Source organism: Chaetodon trifascialis, chromosome 2, assembly GCF_039877785.1.
Source record: "Chaetodon trifascialis isolate fChaTrf1 chromosome 2, fChaTrf1.hap1, whole genome shotgun sequence".
In the NCBI taxonomy this organism is placed as follows: domain Eukaryota; kingdom Metazoa; phylum Chordata; class Actinopteri; order Chaetodontiformes; family Chaetodontidae; genus Chaetodon; species Chaetodon trifascialis.
In genome coordinates this window covers 22,536,681-22,553,545 of record NC_092057.1, presented here as the reverse complement: position 1 = coordinate 22,553,545, position 16,865 = coordinate 22,536,681, and the positions used below count along the sequence as shown (strand labels likewise).

Sequence of the window (16,865 nt, the reverse complement as noted above, 5' to 3'; positions counted from 1 at the left end):
GAAATGATGCTTGTGAAATTTATTTACGGAAATCTTTTTGGTCCCCTCAACAACATCGGACTGTTACAGTGACTTCTGGTGCAGCGAGGCAGTAAAGCGGTGTGACAGAGGGGGGAGGTGACTGTAGAGAGGACACATCAGTGAGACAGTTGTTGACCAAGTAAACAAAAAATAATCACAAGGCAGGAGTTTTAAGGACACTGCTGAATAAAGGAAAAGCGGTTGTGCAACATGAAAATTGAATAAAGTCAGACAAACAGAAACAGAGGTAAAGACAAACAAATTTCATGAACCAAAACTATGCAAAAGTGCATATTTTGACAGAATAGCTTCTCACTGATGTAACCAAAACAAAGAGAAAGCTTACAGAGAAGTTAATGCACTCATCTGAGTTAGTTGCCACTGCTGTGCTCTAAGGGAGAGCTAGGGTTTTGCTCAAATTCACAAAAAGTAATACATTCTTACTGCCAAAGTTAAATCTACATATTTCTTCTGAGCATTTTCATCCCCTTTCTATCATTACCAATTCTAAATCATTAACAATTCTGAGTTGCTCATTCCTGAATCAAAGAGGTCAGTAAAACACCGCGGGAGACACCTGAACCCCAGCAGCCCTGATTAAAAACATTTGATTAACATCTCAGACATTTTGATGAGTTGGCAGGTGGAATCTCTCAGCTTTTAAGGATTTTCACACCTAGTCAAAATCAAGTCAGACAAAGAAAACTCATGATAATAACACTGCTAACGCTGCCTAAACACTGAAACTGGGCAGAAAATGATAAAATGGGCTCTTACCCATTCTTTGCATCTTTTCTTAGAACACAACAACAACCTTTTGACGTCAGCAGCGCTTGGATTGTGCTAAAACGTCCAGCCGACATCATCTAGTGGCAATTCAGCAGCCAGCAGTCTTGTAAACACTTGAGACAGAGGAAAACGGAGAAACCAACACACATCACTAAGTAAAAACTCCTCTACGTGAGATGCAAGGGGTGGGGAGGTGCGATGGTGATTACTTTGGCACCGTGGCAAATACAAGCCATTGTAAAAGCCCGGCAGATTCCAGAGAGCCGCAGAGGGTCCTCTGTGCGTACGTCACAGTCTGTTCAGGAGGCTTCCCAGAGCCCCCATGGTGCTTCACAAACAGCCGACCTACCCTCTCCCGTCCCATCTCTTATCCCTAAAAACTCACAACCTTTCACCTTGTCTTTAAAAATCAAAAACTCAGGAGTGCTCACTGCTCCCCTCCAACTCTTCAACTTGGGCAGTGTGGACGTCACCATGGATGCACAAACTACCAGCAACAAGGTTAACTTAAAAAACCTTGAGCTTTTATGTGGCAACTGCGAGGGTGACGGCCAACCCTTAAGATCCCTAAAACATGGTGGAAATAAAAGACTGATCGTAAAGAATGTCTTCCCATCATCTGTTCCTGTCTGCTCCTCCTGGGCTTACACCAAGCATAAACTCATTTATGCACACCATGCATATTTCACACCACCTACTCCAGTGTAAACCACACACAGACGAAATGCAGCTAAAAGAACACAAACACACCGGCTGCGGGCTAAAGCTGAACAATCAGAGTAATCTTCATTTCCTGCTGCCCAAGCACACACCTGGTCGGAGTGTTAAAGAGCCACCTTTCTCTTTCAGGCCCTCATTAGTGGCCCCTGGAGAGACGAGCCAAAATCTTTGCGTTAAATTAAATCAGTGTACGACAAGAAGAAAAGTTCCTGAGAGCAGTGCTTGTCGCAATATCAATCAAAACCTCACCATTCATACTCGAACTGTTCAAAGACTGTTAGCTTCCACTAACAAAAGCCCCTATCGGAACAGTTAACTCTGCTAATCTCTTCAGTCCATCATTGAATTGCCACCAAATACATCACACAATTAGGCTAAATTCTACCACAGACCACTGAACACACAGCATTATATAAAAGCAACTGAAAATACTGTGATCAGGCTGCTTTACAACAGAGAGAAAAGTCCAGTATAGACCTCAAAGAGAAGCAGAGGCTTTTGAAATCTTTACCCAAGACTGAGAGAATGAAGCGGGCAGGTTGCTTAGTGGCCAGTTGGGTTGAGGTGTCTACTGTTACCAGCAAAGCAAAATCTCCAAAGATTTCAAATGAGTTCAAAAATGAATGAATGTCTTAAATTAAATGCTCCGTCTTTGGGGATGCAGCAAGGAAGCACGCATGAAGGTTTCTCAATATGATACATGAACAAAACATCTCTCTAAACCTTCTGATATTTGACAAGCTTATAAACTGAGGATGGGGGTAACTACATTTCTTGGATTTTACACAGAAAACGTAGTTACTCGTCCCTAGAGTTTCTCCCAGTATTACCTAATACTCTGTATTCAGTGACAACTAACTCATTTTAGATGCTGTGTTCCCTGTAAACCATCGAACGCTGACACAAAGTGGCTCTAAACTGAAGATGCACATTGGTGGAAATATAATCTAACTTCCCTCCAAATGAAATCAAACACAGGTTACAGTAGATGGATTTGGCAAATGAAAGAATTGCAGAAAATCTGCAGGAAGAAAATCACAGCTGGGTGAACGTCGTTGGAAGAACACGCAGATTGTGAAGCAAACAAAACGAAGTAAACAAAGATAGCCGACATGTGATTAAGAAGAAAGTAGAAGAATGCAACAGCCTGCTCGGATGTAGAGGGGACAACACCAAAGCTCTTCTGGGGTCACGTCTGTGTAGTGTGTGTGTGTCAGTGCAGCCGGTCAACTCTTGTCTTTAGAGTTACACTATGTGTGAACTAGTATTGCTTTGTGTATGGGTGTGCGTGTGTGTGTGTGAAAAGGATCAGAGGCCTGATGTGAATGAGAAGTTGGCAGCGAGCTTAATCCTACTGCGTGTGGCCCTTCGGCTGGGACTGTCCATGGACAGGAGGGTCTTCGTGTCAGCCGGCGGTGCAGGTTTGTCTTCTGTGCTGCCAGGCTGCTCACGTGGATCAGATGTGTCATCAGCAACAGCTAACACCTCAGGTTCATCGCTCACTGAAATCACAGACAGGCACAGACTGAGCTTACACCTAACGAAAGGTGCAAATGAAAGTGTGTCATACTAATTAAAATGTATTTTTGCTCTGCCGTGCTGTGCCTCTTTGCTCGTCACCTCATACCATTTTGAAAACTAGAAAGCACTCAGAAGGCCGCATAATAATTAAAAGAAATCTTGAAAGCTTAATTTTTTAAAGAAGCATCCAGATCAGCATTAAAATACACAAGTGAACGGCTGTTTGTTACGGCTCTCATCATTTGAGTGACCTGACCTGTTGGAGTCCTCTCCTCAAAGTGAATCAGGTCTGCCTCCTGGAGGAGAACGGGGTCAGGGTGGAGCTGAGGTGACGGTAGGCAGGATGGCACAGGTCCACACAGCAGGTCTTCTTGTGTTAGACACAGCAGCTCTGACTCTGTTGCTGCGTCGCCACCTGGAAGGCAAAAGAACACAATTTTGTTTCATATATATTTTACTCAAGAGAGACGGAGAGCAGAGCTATCTTTAAAAATCACATCCTGGTTGGAAGTCAAACATTATTTTCATCTCCTTGCTATTGTTTCTTTAAACTCAGTTTTAATCATTTTAATTACTTCACTATAAAATAATAAATAAACAAATGTTGAGCAGTCCATATAAATACTTGTGTGTCCTGTCTCACTTGGACTCCGGGCTCCAGACGTTGCGTTGCTAACTGGGCTGTCTCTCGGGCTCTCCATGCTCTCTCCTGGCAGGGGGCTGTTGGGGGCTGAAGAGCTTGCCTTTACTAAAGAAAATACACACACGGATCCACATTACACAGCTTCCACACACAAATGAAACATGCTATGAAAAAAAAAAAAAAGCCCATCACCGTTACCTTTCATATCGTTCTTCAAAACGATAATCCTCTTGCGACCGTGCCCTTTGATCCAGACCACCTGATGACGACACCAAACAAAGAACACATGTAGAGACAAGAAGAGCAAACTACAAGGAGTAGCAGATCTCACAAGAGCTCAAGAGTCAGTGCAGTCAGAAGTGCCTGAGCAATGGAGCAAAAGCATTCCCAGCATTCAATGCAGGGGAGCAAAGTGATGGTTTCACTACCCCACTTTTTGTCTTTGGAAAAATGGAATCACAACGTCCTCACAATAAGGTGATTAAATTCAAGCGGCCAATATCAATGATCATTTGTCACATTGTGGTTTGGCTGTCAATCAGTGTGTCAATTGAGTTCACCCACACTGTTTAAATGGAGCACAGGGTTTACTCATCTTTTAAAACATAAGCAGGCACCCACGACTGCAGTGTGAATAGCTGATGACATTCCTACCTGTGGAATGGCACTGAGCAGCTCATCAGTGCTCATGTATCCATAGAAACGTGATTCAAGGCTGCAGCCTGTAAATTTGTTATAAGCCCCCTGGAAATCAGTCAGGAAGATCTGGTTGTAATGGTAGGTATGGAGCAGAGCGCGTACATCCCGGGCGAACTGGTAAAGCCGTGTCAGCCTCACCCACTCCTCACCATGACCACTGGCGGTGTTGCCAGCTTTGTTGTTGTCATCGCTTTCATTGTGGTACAACTGTGGAAGAAAAGAGATCAGACACAGGCAGCTCTGCCTCAGTGTGGGAGTGCAGGTGTACGAGAGCTTAAAGGAGCATTAACAAGATATAAAAAACAAACTCCAACTTCCACTCACCTCGACAAGGTAGGGCAAGCTCTTGAGTAACTCACTGAGGGAGAGGAACCCATATTCACATGGGTTGAGAGGGGCTCCATGGACAGCCAGGTAATGCTCGCTCAGGACCTCCACTCTGAGACCGATGGTGACTTGCTCTTCATCTTGGGACATGAGCAGATCCAGGAGCTGGGAGGTCAGTGAGCGCAAAGACTTCCTGTTGATCAACTGCACTTCCCTACCCTCAGAGCCATCCACCACCTGGAAACGGAAGGAAAGTGGCTGCTTGTTTACTGGTGTCTGAAGACTGATTTAGAAAAACGCTGATTTCATTTCATTTTTACAAGCAGTGAAACAAACAACAAAGCAGAAATCGAAAAACAGAAAATAACAACAGCGACAAAAACTACTCCTTGGACATGTTCTTTACCTTGACAACATGGCAGAGTTTGGTCAGCAGAGCCGGTAGGGAGCTGGCGTCGAAGTCCTGCAGGCGTAGACCATAACCAAAGGTCTTGCTGTACTCGGTGAGCAGCCGGCTGACAGGGAGACTGGAGTTTTTCTGAGCCCGGAGCAGCTTGACCAGCTGAGCCGCCAGAGCCTTGATGCGCTCCACTTCTGTCAGGGTCAGCACTTTCTCCTCACCGCACTCCAACACCTGACGAGGGTAGGGAACAGATTTTAAAGGCAGAGACAAAGGAAGACGCCTTTAAGCTCATACCAGTAATACACTTCAATACCTTTGCCTTTAAGTAGTGTGTTGGAGCACAAAGGACCACAAGGAATTAATTATTCTGTACAAACACGAACTCACCATCAGTATGTCGGGGATTGCCTCAAAGAGCTCCATGAGCTTGGTGAAGCCATAGTAGCTGAGCTTGCACTGGCGACCAAAGTGATGGTGGTAGGTGGGGATGAACTTGCTGAAGGGCATGCGGCAGTGAGGCTGGTGACGGAGAAGGTCTACTACCTCCTTCCCGAACTGCTTAGTGCGCTCCATTTCCTCCACTGTACGCTCTGTAGGCAAATAAAAGAGAATTCAGTGAAATCTAATCAAAACAAAAAGTTATTTCATTCCATTACTTTCAATAACATTTTAGTGATCAGTTTGAATCTTTTTTTAATAACGGGTTTAAATGGACCTCTCTTGGGGACAGAGATGACTGTGTCCGTGTCCTGGTGTGTAATAGTGATGGTGGTGTCAGGGATCTCGGTCAGCAGGTCCATCAGGTCACATATGCCATAGTCAATGACCCTCCAGTCTCTAGAGAAGCACCTGATACAAAAGTATAAGAATACATTACAAATGTCCACAACACAGATGATCCATACATATATTCACCACTCAAACTGGCATTTGTTTTTTCCTATTCTTAATGAGGGGAAACTAATTTTTTGCGACCATTTATATGGACACAATTAAAACTTCTACAAACACAAAGGCAGTATGGTGACATCATCTAAAGCTCCACGCAATGCTGACTGACCAATGGTATGCCTGCATGAAGTCCTTGATTGCCACTTGTTTGCTGGCTTGAAATTTGAGCAGTTTGAGCAGGTCTTGGGTGAAGCGTTTCACTTGAGCGCGATGGGTCAGGGTCAGTAAACGCTTGGTGCCCATACCCAAGATCTGTCGGCAATGTTAATAAAAAACACACAATATGCAAACAAAGCACAGTTAGGATTGGTTAAGTACAATTATGTGCAATCCTCATTATCCATCCTAATACCTGCAGGACATGTGGCACAGCCTCCAGAAGCTCCAGCAGCTTGGTGTAGCCATAGTCAGAGACGCGGCACTGCTTGGCAAAGTGATGGTGGTATGAGGGTATGAACTTGCTCATGGGCATGATGCACGAGGGCTGACTCTTCAACAGGTCAATAATCTCTCGGCTGAATTGGATGAGCTGCGGGTTGCCGACTGGACTCTTGCAGCGTTGAATCCACGGCTCTGCGTGGGGGAAGGATAAATGTGGCAAACAGATATATGTGCCTGGTTAAGACAGCACGATGTAGTTACTGTAGAATATGTCAACAAACGTCCAAGACATTCCAGAGTTGAAATGTTCCTACCAGAGTTTGGTGCTGGTGGTTTGTTGTGGATCCACTTGATGACTTTGAAGCCATTCTGAGCTGTGACTATCGTGATACTGGGAACACAAGTAATGAGGTGCTCCAGAGGAACACCACCCTCCAGCATCTCATTGCCCAGCTGCAGAGGGCAGAACTGTGCTGCATAGCAGTCTGGAAAACTAAAAGGCAAACATACAAAGTTATTTACTTTATAATGTGTGAACACATGCATTGTTTGACTAAAAATTTTTTTTCTGTAAATTAAAGAGCTGGGTGTCACCTGAGTAATGGCAGAATTCCCTCGTGTGACTGCAACAGGCTGTGGACCTCAGAGGCCAAGGTGCTCAGAGACATCACAACAAAAGGTATTTTATAGGAGTCAGGGTCAAAGTCAGCCTCACTAAAAAAAAAAGAAAAAAAAAGCAGATGTCAGTTAACTGAAATTGTACAATTTAAAGAACAGTGGTTGTGAGAATTAAGGTTGAGCAGTCAATTCTTCATTAAGTGTGAGTGAGGTATGTGACAAATCAGTGGACAAAAATACAGGCCTATTATTAAACTGGGCAGACACCAGATTTTAATGCATGTTTTTACCACTGACTGGTTTTTCTACGTGTCTGACAACATTATGGAAAGGATCCCTACGGAGACAGACCTTTTGGTTAAAGAATAAGATCCTTTTTGTTTAACCAGAAACAGCTGCTATATAGCTCTCACCAAAGCCACCAGACTCCATTTGCAGAAACAGTAATTTGATCTTTTTAAAACAAACGTCATTCAGGCTGACAAAAACAAAATAAAACTCCAACACTCAAACACCAAAACGTTCCACTGTTCCAACAATCAAAACAATCAAGGAGGCAGAGTCAGAGGGCTGACCTCAGAGAAGCAGTGGAGGAAAACAGCATGTAGAGCCAGAATATTTTCACATCTAACCTGGGAATTATTTTCTCTGACATTACGACCAGAGAGGAATTCAGATTTTCTTGGAACAGTTTGACGAAAACGCGTTTTTTCATGTTTGTGAAATAAGCAACTAATCAGAAAATTATATATACACTGCACAAGTCTACTAACCTGAAGTCCTGCTGTGTGTAGTGTTTTCTGCAGACAGGTTCATGGTACTCCAGCTCCTCAAACACCACAGGGCTGCCACTCGCAGAGGAGGAGCCCTCCTGGGACTGGGAAGATCCCAGTGGACTCTGACGGATATGGCTGCTGGGCAGGAGACACACAAGCCTGGAGCCTCCCTGTTCCCGCACTGCCACCACCTCTGGTAGCCGGTACAGATCTCCAATCACAAGCTTACGGGAATATCTGGAGAGGGGAATGCAGAGCATGTAGTCTGGCACAAACTGCTTTGAAATGCATCTTCTTATTCTGGAGTTCATACAGTTCAAGTACAATGTTATATGTACGTAATATGACAGAAATTGTTGCACTGAGACAAAGGTACTTACTTTTTCTCATAGATCTCAGTGAACTTGAAGAGGGGAAGACAATTGGCAGGTGCGTCCTGAAGAATGCTGATGAGCTCAGTACTGGATAGTGAAAAAGCTGAAGTTTACCACCACAATCCAAACCAAAGCAGCTGAAGAAAACATGTATTTGTATCTCTTATCTGAAAGTTCCCTGAACCCCCAAATCAACAATGCTTGACTGTACCTGAGCATGGCAAGGGATTTTTTGCTGCCACCAGTGACAAGAGACACCTGAATGCGCTTGCCTCCAATCTTATAACGGTGCAGACCACTGACAGCACTTATGGCCTGCTGCAGGAACAACATCTGTATTGTGGCCTTCAGCTGATAGTCAGTGTGGGGGCTAAGTTCCACAGCTTTCACCTAGACAAAACAAGTCACACCACAAGGAGGTGTTTTGAGACAAGGGTGAATCTCATTTCAAGTAGAAAGTCTGCAAACAAGCTTACTGAAAGCAAACATACAGTACAGGCGTACTTGACCTATCCATTAATCAGTACAGTAACTGGAGTGGGTCTTACCCGACCATATCGGGAGAAAGTGTCATGCAGTGTCTGCTGCAGCTCCTTGCGGGACATTCTGTAGTCCAGGTTGGCGACCTGGACCTCTGCCCCATCTGAGAAAGGCTCAGGAGGACCTTCGGGACATGGGCTACGAGGGGCAGCCAGGAGGGGCGAAGACCGACTGGACAGGCAAGGGGATGCGCTCCTTTTGTTAGACAAGGGGAAGACAAATTTAAAATAACTAGCATTACACCTGATATTATGAGGGCCTGAAGGATTTGTATATAACATTAGCAGTATGTCATCTCCACTGAAATCCATTAAGTTACCTGGATGACCAGGAGCCCTGGGACAGGACGAGGGGACTGAAGCTCCTGTGCAGGTTCAACTTGCTGAAAGCTGAGGGGGTGCTTATCTGGAACTCCCCTGAGCTCCTGTCTGCTTGTTCAACAGGGGATTCAGTCACACTCTGAGGAATAGAGCCTTCTCTTCTACACAGACAGATGAAAAAAGAGGGACGAATGTGTAAGGCTCAATAGGCTTGCGGCAGTACCAGTGGTACATGGTGTTCGGTCATACACTGATTACATTACTTGCCCACATTTATGCTAATCAGTGCCTACATTCATCAAATAAATCTGTAAAATACTAAGCAGGTTATTGATACTTAAACAATGGACACTACAATTAGAAACTTTTCTGAAAAGGTCTGCCCCATACAGCAGCAGCGGAGTTGCAGCAGTAGCAGGAATCAGATTTACCACATGAAGAGATTAAAGAAATCTGAGCAACAAGACAATGGTGAAGGATTTGGTGTCAAAGCAAGAAGCAAAAGCGCCTATCTGGAAATAAGATGCAAATACCCAACAGGGTAACCTTAACCTTAATTATTTGTAAAATGTCGAGTAATCTGTCACACTGTTGTTATGACAAGTTCATTAACTGATGGGAAAATATCCTCACCGTGGCATCCCTGGAGCACATCTTACAAAAAACAAACAAACAAGATATGGAGCCAATTATCAGGAGCTTTTTGCTGTTATCAAATGACATGTGTACCTCCTCCTGTACATGGATTCTCCAGTGAGGGCGGGCTTAGACAGCTGCTCCAGGACTCCTGTCTCACCATTACTGTGTGGGGAAGAGGAAGCAGCACGTCCTCTCTCGAGGTGGTGGAAGCCCATTCTGGGCTTGCCCTCCAAACTACCCAGCTCCTAAATCAGACAGAGGCAGCAGATGTTAATACAGTACATGCTTAATGGATGGATACGGCTGATGTGTTTGTGTGCATGCTAGAGCTGACAAAACTGGCCAAATATGATGTTTGATTATTACTTCTAAAAAAAAAAACCAAAAACACAGGTTTGAACCATTTGAATATCTATTTTTGCGCATTATGTCTAGGAGTTGGAAAATTAATACCACTACAGACCTACTACTTTTATATTACTTCAACATAAGCATGTCTTTTAAAAGATCTACATACACATTACAAAAAAACAAACATAACAATGTTCTATACCGCACTGTTGACCTAATTTTCAATCATTGAAAGTGACGTGTACAATTGGTGCCTGTTCACACATCCTGGAAGATTTTAGCGAGAGAGGGCAGACATCAGAAAAGCAGTGAAAACAGCTTGTGGTGCTGAAATTTTTTCACATCGAACTTTCAACTGACTGATTTGTTGGACTTAAACACAGAACAAACGACAGAAACACTGGTTTTGTGACTCCTCTCTGTCTGTCTGTCATGTAGTTCATTCAGACACTGCGGCGGTGATGTTTTGTTTTGTTTTTTTTTTAAACACAATCACATATCCATTTTCATAATCAAATGTATGTATTTTCTACAATTCTAATATAAATTCTAATTTTCATATTGGTTGACAGCTTTAGTGCATGTGTATGTGTCACACGCAACAGAAAAGGTCATGCAAGGGCATTAACTGCTGTTCTGAGGTTTTAACTAAGGATGCACATTTAAAATCAACTAGCGGATTACAAAGCACAGAGCAGCAGCCAGCACAAGCTGAATATTAGAATGTATTTTTTGCATCTTAAGGTCTGTCGAAGGATTGTGAACGTATTCACAGAAACTAGTTTAACTTGAGTGGACTGTACTAAACACAATGTGAGCTGGTGTGAATAAACAGCAATAGGACAAGAATAATGAAAGCTCAAGGCCAAGCTGAAACAGCCAACAGGAATGCAAATATTGCAGTTGGAGAGACAGTGTTACAACTGAGAGATCTGTGATAGTTACTTGTCATGTAATTGACAAGTACAGTACTTGAGACTAATACTGGATAAACTTCAGATTGATTGTTCTCTGTATAACAACAGAGAAAAATTAAAATGCACATTTCTAGTTTTAGTCTGCCTACACAGAAATCCATTTATGGGTCATATTTCTTCCACACTGGTCTGTTTGTTGTCATCAAAATCAAAAGACAAACCAAGGAAGTTATTCCAGCCACCAGAGGTCAGTTTTAACACAGTGGAAACTGTATGGGTCAAATCCAGCCACAAAATAAACAGAATGGATGAAAACCACAGACACAGTATATCAGCAGTGATATACTGAACAAAGAACAGCCACAAAAAAGCACAAAAGCTATGGGCTAATTCATGCATTAATATGATGAATGAACATGCAGGACAGTAGGGGATACATGAAGCATGAACCACAGTTAATACATGCTACATGCATGCTAGCACAGGCAGACAAATGAAGCTTAGCAAGCAGCTGTTAGTCAAAGCAGCAATTAGGATCCTGGGGGGAAAGAAGCTACTGTGATCTACAAAGCAGCCCAGACAAGGATAGAGGGCAACGGAGTTTAAGGGGAAGCAGGCACTGACGAGTCTGCTGACCTGATGGGGCTTGGCTGGAGCACCACCGGGAGGCCCACTGCACCCCCTCCTGGGGCTGTAGGGCCTTTCAGGCACTGGGCCTGGAGTGTGGCATGGGCGGGTTGCTCGCCGTGGCCTTCTGGGAGACCTGGGCTTCTCCAGGGGCAGAAAAGAGAAGGACGATATGGATGGGGGAGGGGCAAACATTGAATCCTGGTTCAGATAGGTCTGGGGCAGAGTCTGAGGCTGAGGCAAGTGATGGGGCCGAGACTGAAGCTCAGGCTCAGGACTTGCATCATCTCTGGGGCGCGGGGAGAAGGAGAGGCTGATTCGATGGCCAAACACATCCTCATTTTCCATTCGCTTGCGGGCACGCGAAGCTGCCTCGGGGCTGCCAAAACGGAGGACTGCTGTGCCCTGGGACATGCCCAGCACCTTGCCACCACAGTTGTCTGACAGGCGGCGGAGCCTGAGCTTCACCGCATTCCGCAGGCTCTTGTCACAGTTGACAGGGAGGTTGTGCACATAGAGGAGGTTGAAACTGGGCTGAGGGAGGGGAGGAAGAGACAGCGTGCCTGTCTGGTTTGTTTAATTTACACTTCAAAAAATTAAAGCAGTACTCTTCCTTTTAGTTGAAAAACAATTGGAGAATGGCTGAGAGTGGTATAGATTAAAAAAACTGTAATGACCCCAAAGAGAAAATTGCATAAATTAATAATTGCTAAGATGATCAAATTCACATTCCAACAGCTTCACTCTCTGCCATCTAAGTAAGTCCACACTAAAATGAAATTCTCTTGCCAGCACCTACTTACCATATTCAACACCAAGCAGATAAAGAAAAGCATTTTTTAGTCCTAACGAAGCATTTGTGAGGCCTACCTGTGCTTTGACAAGCATGCGTGGTGGCAGATCAGCTGTGATCTCCTGAAAGGCCACATGGCAGTGGGCGTGCTGCAGCAGGGCTGAAGATGTATGGTTGCCATGGACCAGGATTACCTGGAAACCATGGCGATGACGCAGGTCACTCAACTCACTTGCAAAATTCACATCCGCTGTTGAAAGACAAAGAATGGATAACACTTATGACAACAATGTTTGTGGTATCAAGGACAGGGCTGATCATAGTTAATCTTGGCTGAACTCACAGGATACTAGTACAACAGTTGCAGGTGCAGTGTGGGTCTCTGCGAAGCGCCGCAGACTCTGGCGAAGCTTGTCATCTGCAGCATTCTTGGCTGTGGCGTTGATATGTGCAACAGTAACCTGATGAAGAACAATTATATATTCATAGCTTCAGACTTTTTTCCTATTTTTTTTTTATCTTCTTTTGCTGTTATTTTATTTATTTATTTTCTGTGGGGAATTATTACGCAATTTTTTTGGAGGACTTGATGTTTGATGTTGGAATACTTTTGACAACATCAAATTGGTAATTTCACTGTTTTTTTTCCTGCAGGCTTCAATATAAATTATGTAATTTGGTGCAAAATACAATGAAATAATATGAGAAAAGGACCAGTTCTGCTCATCATAAAACTGTAGCTTAATGGTAAATGACTATTCATTCAGGCTGTGAACAGCACTGATTATTTCTAATAGTTTAACTATTAAAACAAAAAATACTATTGCTGATACCTGGCAGTTGTTGAGCTCTTGGATGACGGCTTTACTCTCCTTGCTGATATCACAGACGCAAATGAATTCTGCCTCACGGTGGCCCTGAAAGAAACGGCTGCGAATACGCTGAACCACAGCTCCAGCTGATCGGCCGCTGGGCACGCTGCAGTTCTCAATGTCCCAGAAGACACCCACTGGAGGGATGTTCTCAGGTCCACTATTCTCTGGAGAACCTAGCAGACAGTTAGAAAACACTCATTCTAAAGACACCTTACAGTTTTAAAGCATCTCAAATTAATAAAGTTGTTTTACTGTTGTTGCAGTTAAGATGGATAGATGAATATTTTGCATCAACTACACTCAAATCACAAAGAGCTTGCTCTCTCAAACAGTTCAATCCAGACTCTCAGACCAATCTGACATAAAATTCCAACAAATAGTGTAAGGGAAATTCTCCTTGTTGATCGCTGAGAGTTGCTAATTCTATGAAGAATTACAGACTCGGTGTGACGAATCAGGTCTCTTTAATAAAAGCAGCATGAAGGGAAGACTCATGTAGAGTGTTCTCTCTCAACAATGTCTTGACTCTTATACTGTCCAGCAACAACAGGACATCTGGTTGTCACATACACCATCATGCCTCCCCCAAAGGAATGACCATTTGAGGATTGCACTGATGCTTTTTTAGGGTTTATACTATACCCCCTCAGGTACAATCAATTGCACCCTAAATTGCCCCCCCTCACCTGTTTACCGCATTGAATGTCCTTCTGTCCTCTCCCTCACCATAGGGAGAAAGGGCCACAGAAACGTGCACAATTCATAGACTGATTCGTGGAATTGGTAAATCATCTAATTCCTACAATAGTAAATATGTAGAAATCTAAAACTGTATTGTAAAGTCTACTAACCATACTTCTGGCCAGTCTTGCTGAGGCTAGTTGAAGGCATGAGCATCATGCCATCAGAGGAGGTACCACAGCCATTACAAATGGGAATAGGGACAGGAGCAGTCTGGGGAACAGGAACATTGGGCCACACCTTGTCTGATTCACTCAGATCATTCATGGGCTGCAAGTAAGTACAAATCAATACATTTGTCAGGGAAAACAGAAATAAAACAGCAACAACCAATACTGCCAACTGCATTTAGAAAGACAAATACAAAACCTTTCTCAGTTTACATGACTGAAGTCATCCATGCATACAGAATAAAGTTACCCAAAGTGATCTTCATTCACAAATACAAACAAAAGGCTCCACCAACCTTAAACAGGCATTCCTGGCAGTAGTGTGCCCCCTTCACACAAACCGTGCGTTCTACATTTAGGTGCATAGGATTAGAGCAGAAATGTGCTGAGGTGGTTGTAGTGGTGATGGTGGTGGTGGCTGGGTGATCACCGAGTGTGCTTCTCTGGGATCTTCTGGCTGATGGGCAACAGTCCACACAAGCATAGTAGCCAGAAGAAGCCAGGCAAGAGCCATGCAAGGAAGTAGGAAGAGAGGAGACACAGGGCAGAGAGGAAGCCATAGGTGCTGAGGAGGTAAATATGCTGGGTTGGCTGCATGAAAGAGGTACAGATGGGTAGGTATGCAGCAGCCCTGAGCAGCAGGAGGTGTATGGGTGTGATGACATCGGCTGAGAGGTAGCAACAGAAGAGAGCAGCTGAGGTTTGTAAGCAAGACTGAGCAAAGGATCAAGAATTTCACCTCCACTTCCACAGCTCAAGTTATGTTTATACTGACGACCAGATGAAACTACAGAGCAAGAGCCAGACCTAGTAATACTGCTGCTGCTGATGGGAGTTCCCAGAGAGCTTGGGGTCATATATACTGAGACCACATCAGCAATGTTGCTACTGTTACCAACACCACCCCCACCACCTAATGACCCATAGCCCTCTGTCCTGCAAAAGTCACATTGAGTGCAAATGCTTACTCTGGGCCTAGCCCCCTCTTGTTGCTGCTGTGGTGTTGGTGGTGGCTGTTGTTGGTGGGAGTCTTGTGTAAGTGGAGGAGGAGGCAAGCAGGGAGGGGGCAAAGGGAGAGGGGCCAGAGAGAAGGGCTGGGATGATTGGGAAGAGGAAGTATGGTGCGGAGGAGGAGGGGGGACATCTTTCAATTCCAGCACGGCCTTTCTGTTGTCCATGTAATTGTTCTGGAACATAAAAAGACAAGTACATTAGACAAGTAAAGTAACAATATTCTGTAGATTATTGTTTATTATGGAAATTTGATATAAGCATGTAACATTTCATCTAAATAACCTGAATGGGTGTGCAATGATTCTAACAGCACTCTCAGAGCAGGAGGTGATTGCACTGAACAGTGATTATCAAATTTCACATGACTTGTCAGGGCTGAATCAAAGCAGAAAAGAAAAGGTACTGTCGCACAATCTCTGCCAACACTTCAAGGCTGAATTTAAAGTTGACCATACGATACCTGCACTGCACTCAACTTTGCCAGAGTTCACAATACAACTTAATTCAATTGATTCCTCCACTCTCCCCTACATGTGAGTGTACTACTGTACAGATACCTGGACTGTACACAGATATATACATACTTCTTTATCTGTGTGATGAAGGGAGGTTGTCTCATTGGTGGAGAAGCAGTCTTTGAGTTTCCATAGCAGGGTGGAGGCCTCTGTTTTGGGGTGACTGAGCCATGGATAGGGTCTAGAGCTGCATATGGATCTCTCATTTCCCAGTCCTTCCATCATACAACCCAGAGAGGTCTTTCACCACACGTTCATTTCTTTCCTCTGTCATGCTTCCCTACACAGGCGAAATGAAAGTTAAAAGTTACCACTCATTAGTAGAGCTTACATCACCTCTTTATGACCTGGTGCGGAAGTTCGTTCGCGTTGACTAACACCTCTGTGTTAAGTCATCTGTGAGAGCACAGGTCGAGCAGGTGCTTTCGACTTAACACAACTACGTAGTGGCAATTCAAATCAACAAAGGGGGCATATCTGTGTACATCACGTTAAGTTACACGTTTGTAAAGTTTGGGCTGCTTATCTGAAGCTAACTAACGCCACTGTTTTTCACAAAGCAAATCGAGCAATTTAAAACTAAGGTTAGCTACAAGCTAGTTCACGTTAAGGCAATTTCTCTGCGAGTAGTTTTCGTTTATAGCGGAATTAGTTAGCTGGTTATGTAGCCAAACTGCTATCTGAAATTAGGTGATTTAACGTTAACTGGCTGTCTCGAGCTAGCCTGAGATTCAAGCTAACAACAAGCACCATTCGTTAGCTTGTTTAACTGACACATATGTTAGCTAACGTTACTTCCCGACATGCTAATGTTCATTGTCCTTACGGTGAAATCGATACTATTTAGTACTGGCAAAATATTTTCGAAATAATTGATTATTTCGCTACCTGACAAAGTCTCGTCTTTCACATCTTCCTCAAACGACTGCTACCCCCTATCTGTCTCCCTAGAAACCCGCACCTTTTTGTAACCTATTTTTGCCAGAAACCACGCATAGCTGTCGTAAATGTTATTGTTACGTCTGATGAACGAGAGACGTGAAAATACACCAGTACATAACAATGCGCCTCGACTCGCGTGTTGAATCGGCTGATATTGGCTGATATTCATATATATGCATGGCTAGTTGCGATATGTTA

At 43.9% G+C, this 16,865-nt stretch overlaps 1 protein-coding gene across 1 annotated transcript; it reads right to left on the bottom strand.

Moving 5' to 3' along the window:
* Positions 1-4: 4 nt before the first annotated feature.
* LOC139340861 (meiosis regulator and mRNA stability factor 1) lies at positions 5-16,714 on the bottom strand. Its single transcript, XM_070976943.1, has 27 exons — positions 16,614-16,714; positions 15,795-16,005; positions 14,493-15,383; positions 14,137-14,296; positions 13,244-13,458; positions 12,754-12,871; positions 12,488-12,660; positions 11,627-12,151; positions 9,813-9,967; positions 9,083-9,244; positions 8,772-8,958; positions 8,435-8,613; positions 8,230-8,310; positions 7,847-8,086; positions 7,050-7,169; positions 6,770-6,948; positions 6,427-6,647; positions 6,184-6,326; positions 5,839-5,972; positions 5,511-5,713; positions 5,127-5,354; positions 4,718-4,957; positions 4,349-4,600; positions 3,893-3,953; positions 3,695-3,799; positions 3,308-3,466; positions 5-3,032 (listed from the first exon to the last, which is right to left on the bottom strand). The coding sequence occupies exons 2-27, from the start codon at positions 15,948-15,950 to the stop codon at positions 2,839-2,841; spliced, it is 5,481 nt and encodes a 1,826-aa protein (XP_070833044.1). The 5' UTR covers positions 15,951-16,005; positions 16,614-16,714; the 3' UTR covers positions 5-2,838.
* Positions 16,715-16,865: the final 151 nt, after the last annotated feature.

Coding starts and splice junctions, on each gene's coding strand:
- LOC139340861 (XM_070976943.1), bottom strand. CDS start 15,950: ATGATGGAAGGACTGGGAAATGAGAGATCCATATGCAGCTCTAGACCC. Junction 8,959..9,082: donor CAGGGCTCCTGGTCATCCAG/GTAACTTAATGG, acceptor GTCTAACAAAAG/GAGCGCATCCCCTTGCCTGT. Junction 3,800..3,892: donor TTTGAAGAACGATATGAAAG/GTAACGGTGATG, acceptor TATTTTCTTTAG/TAAAGGCAAGCTCTTCAGCC.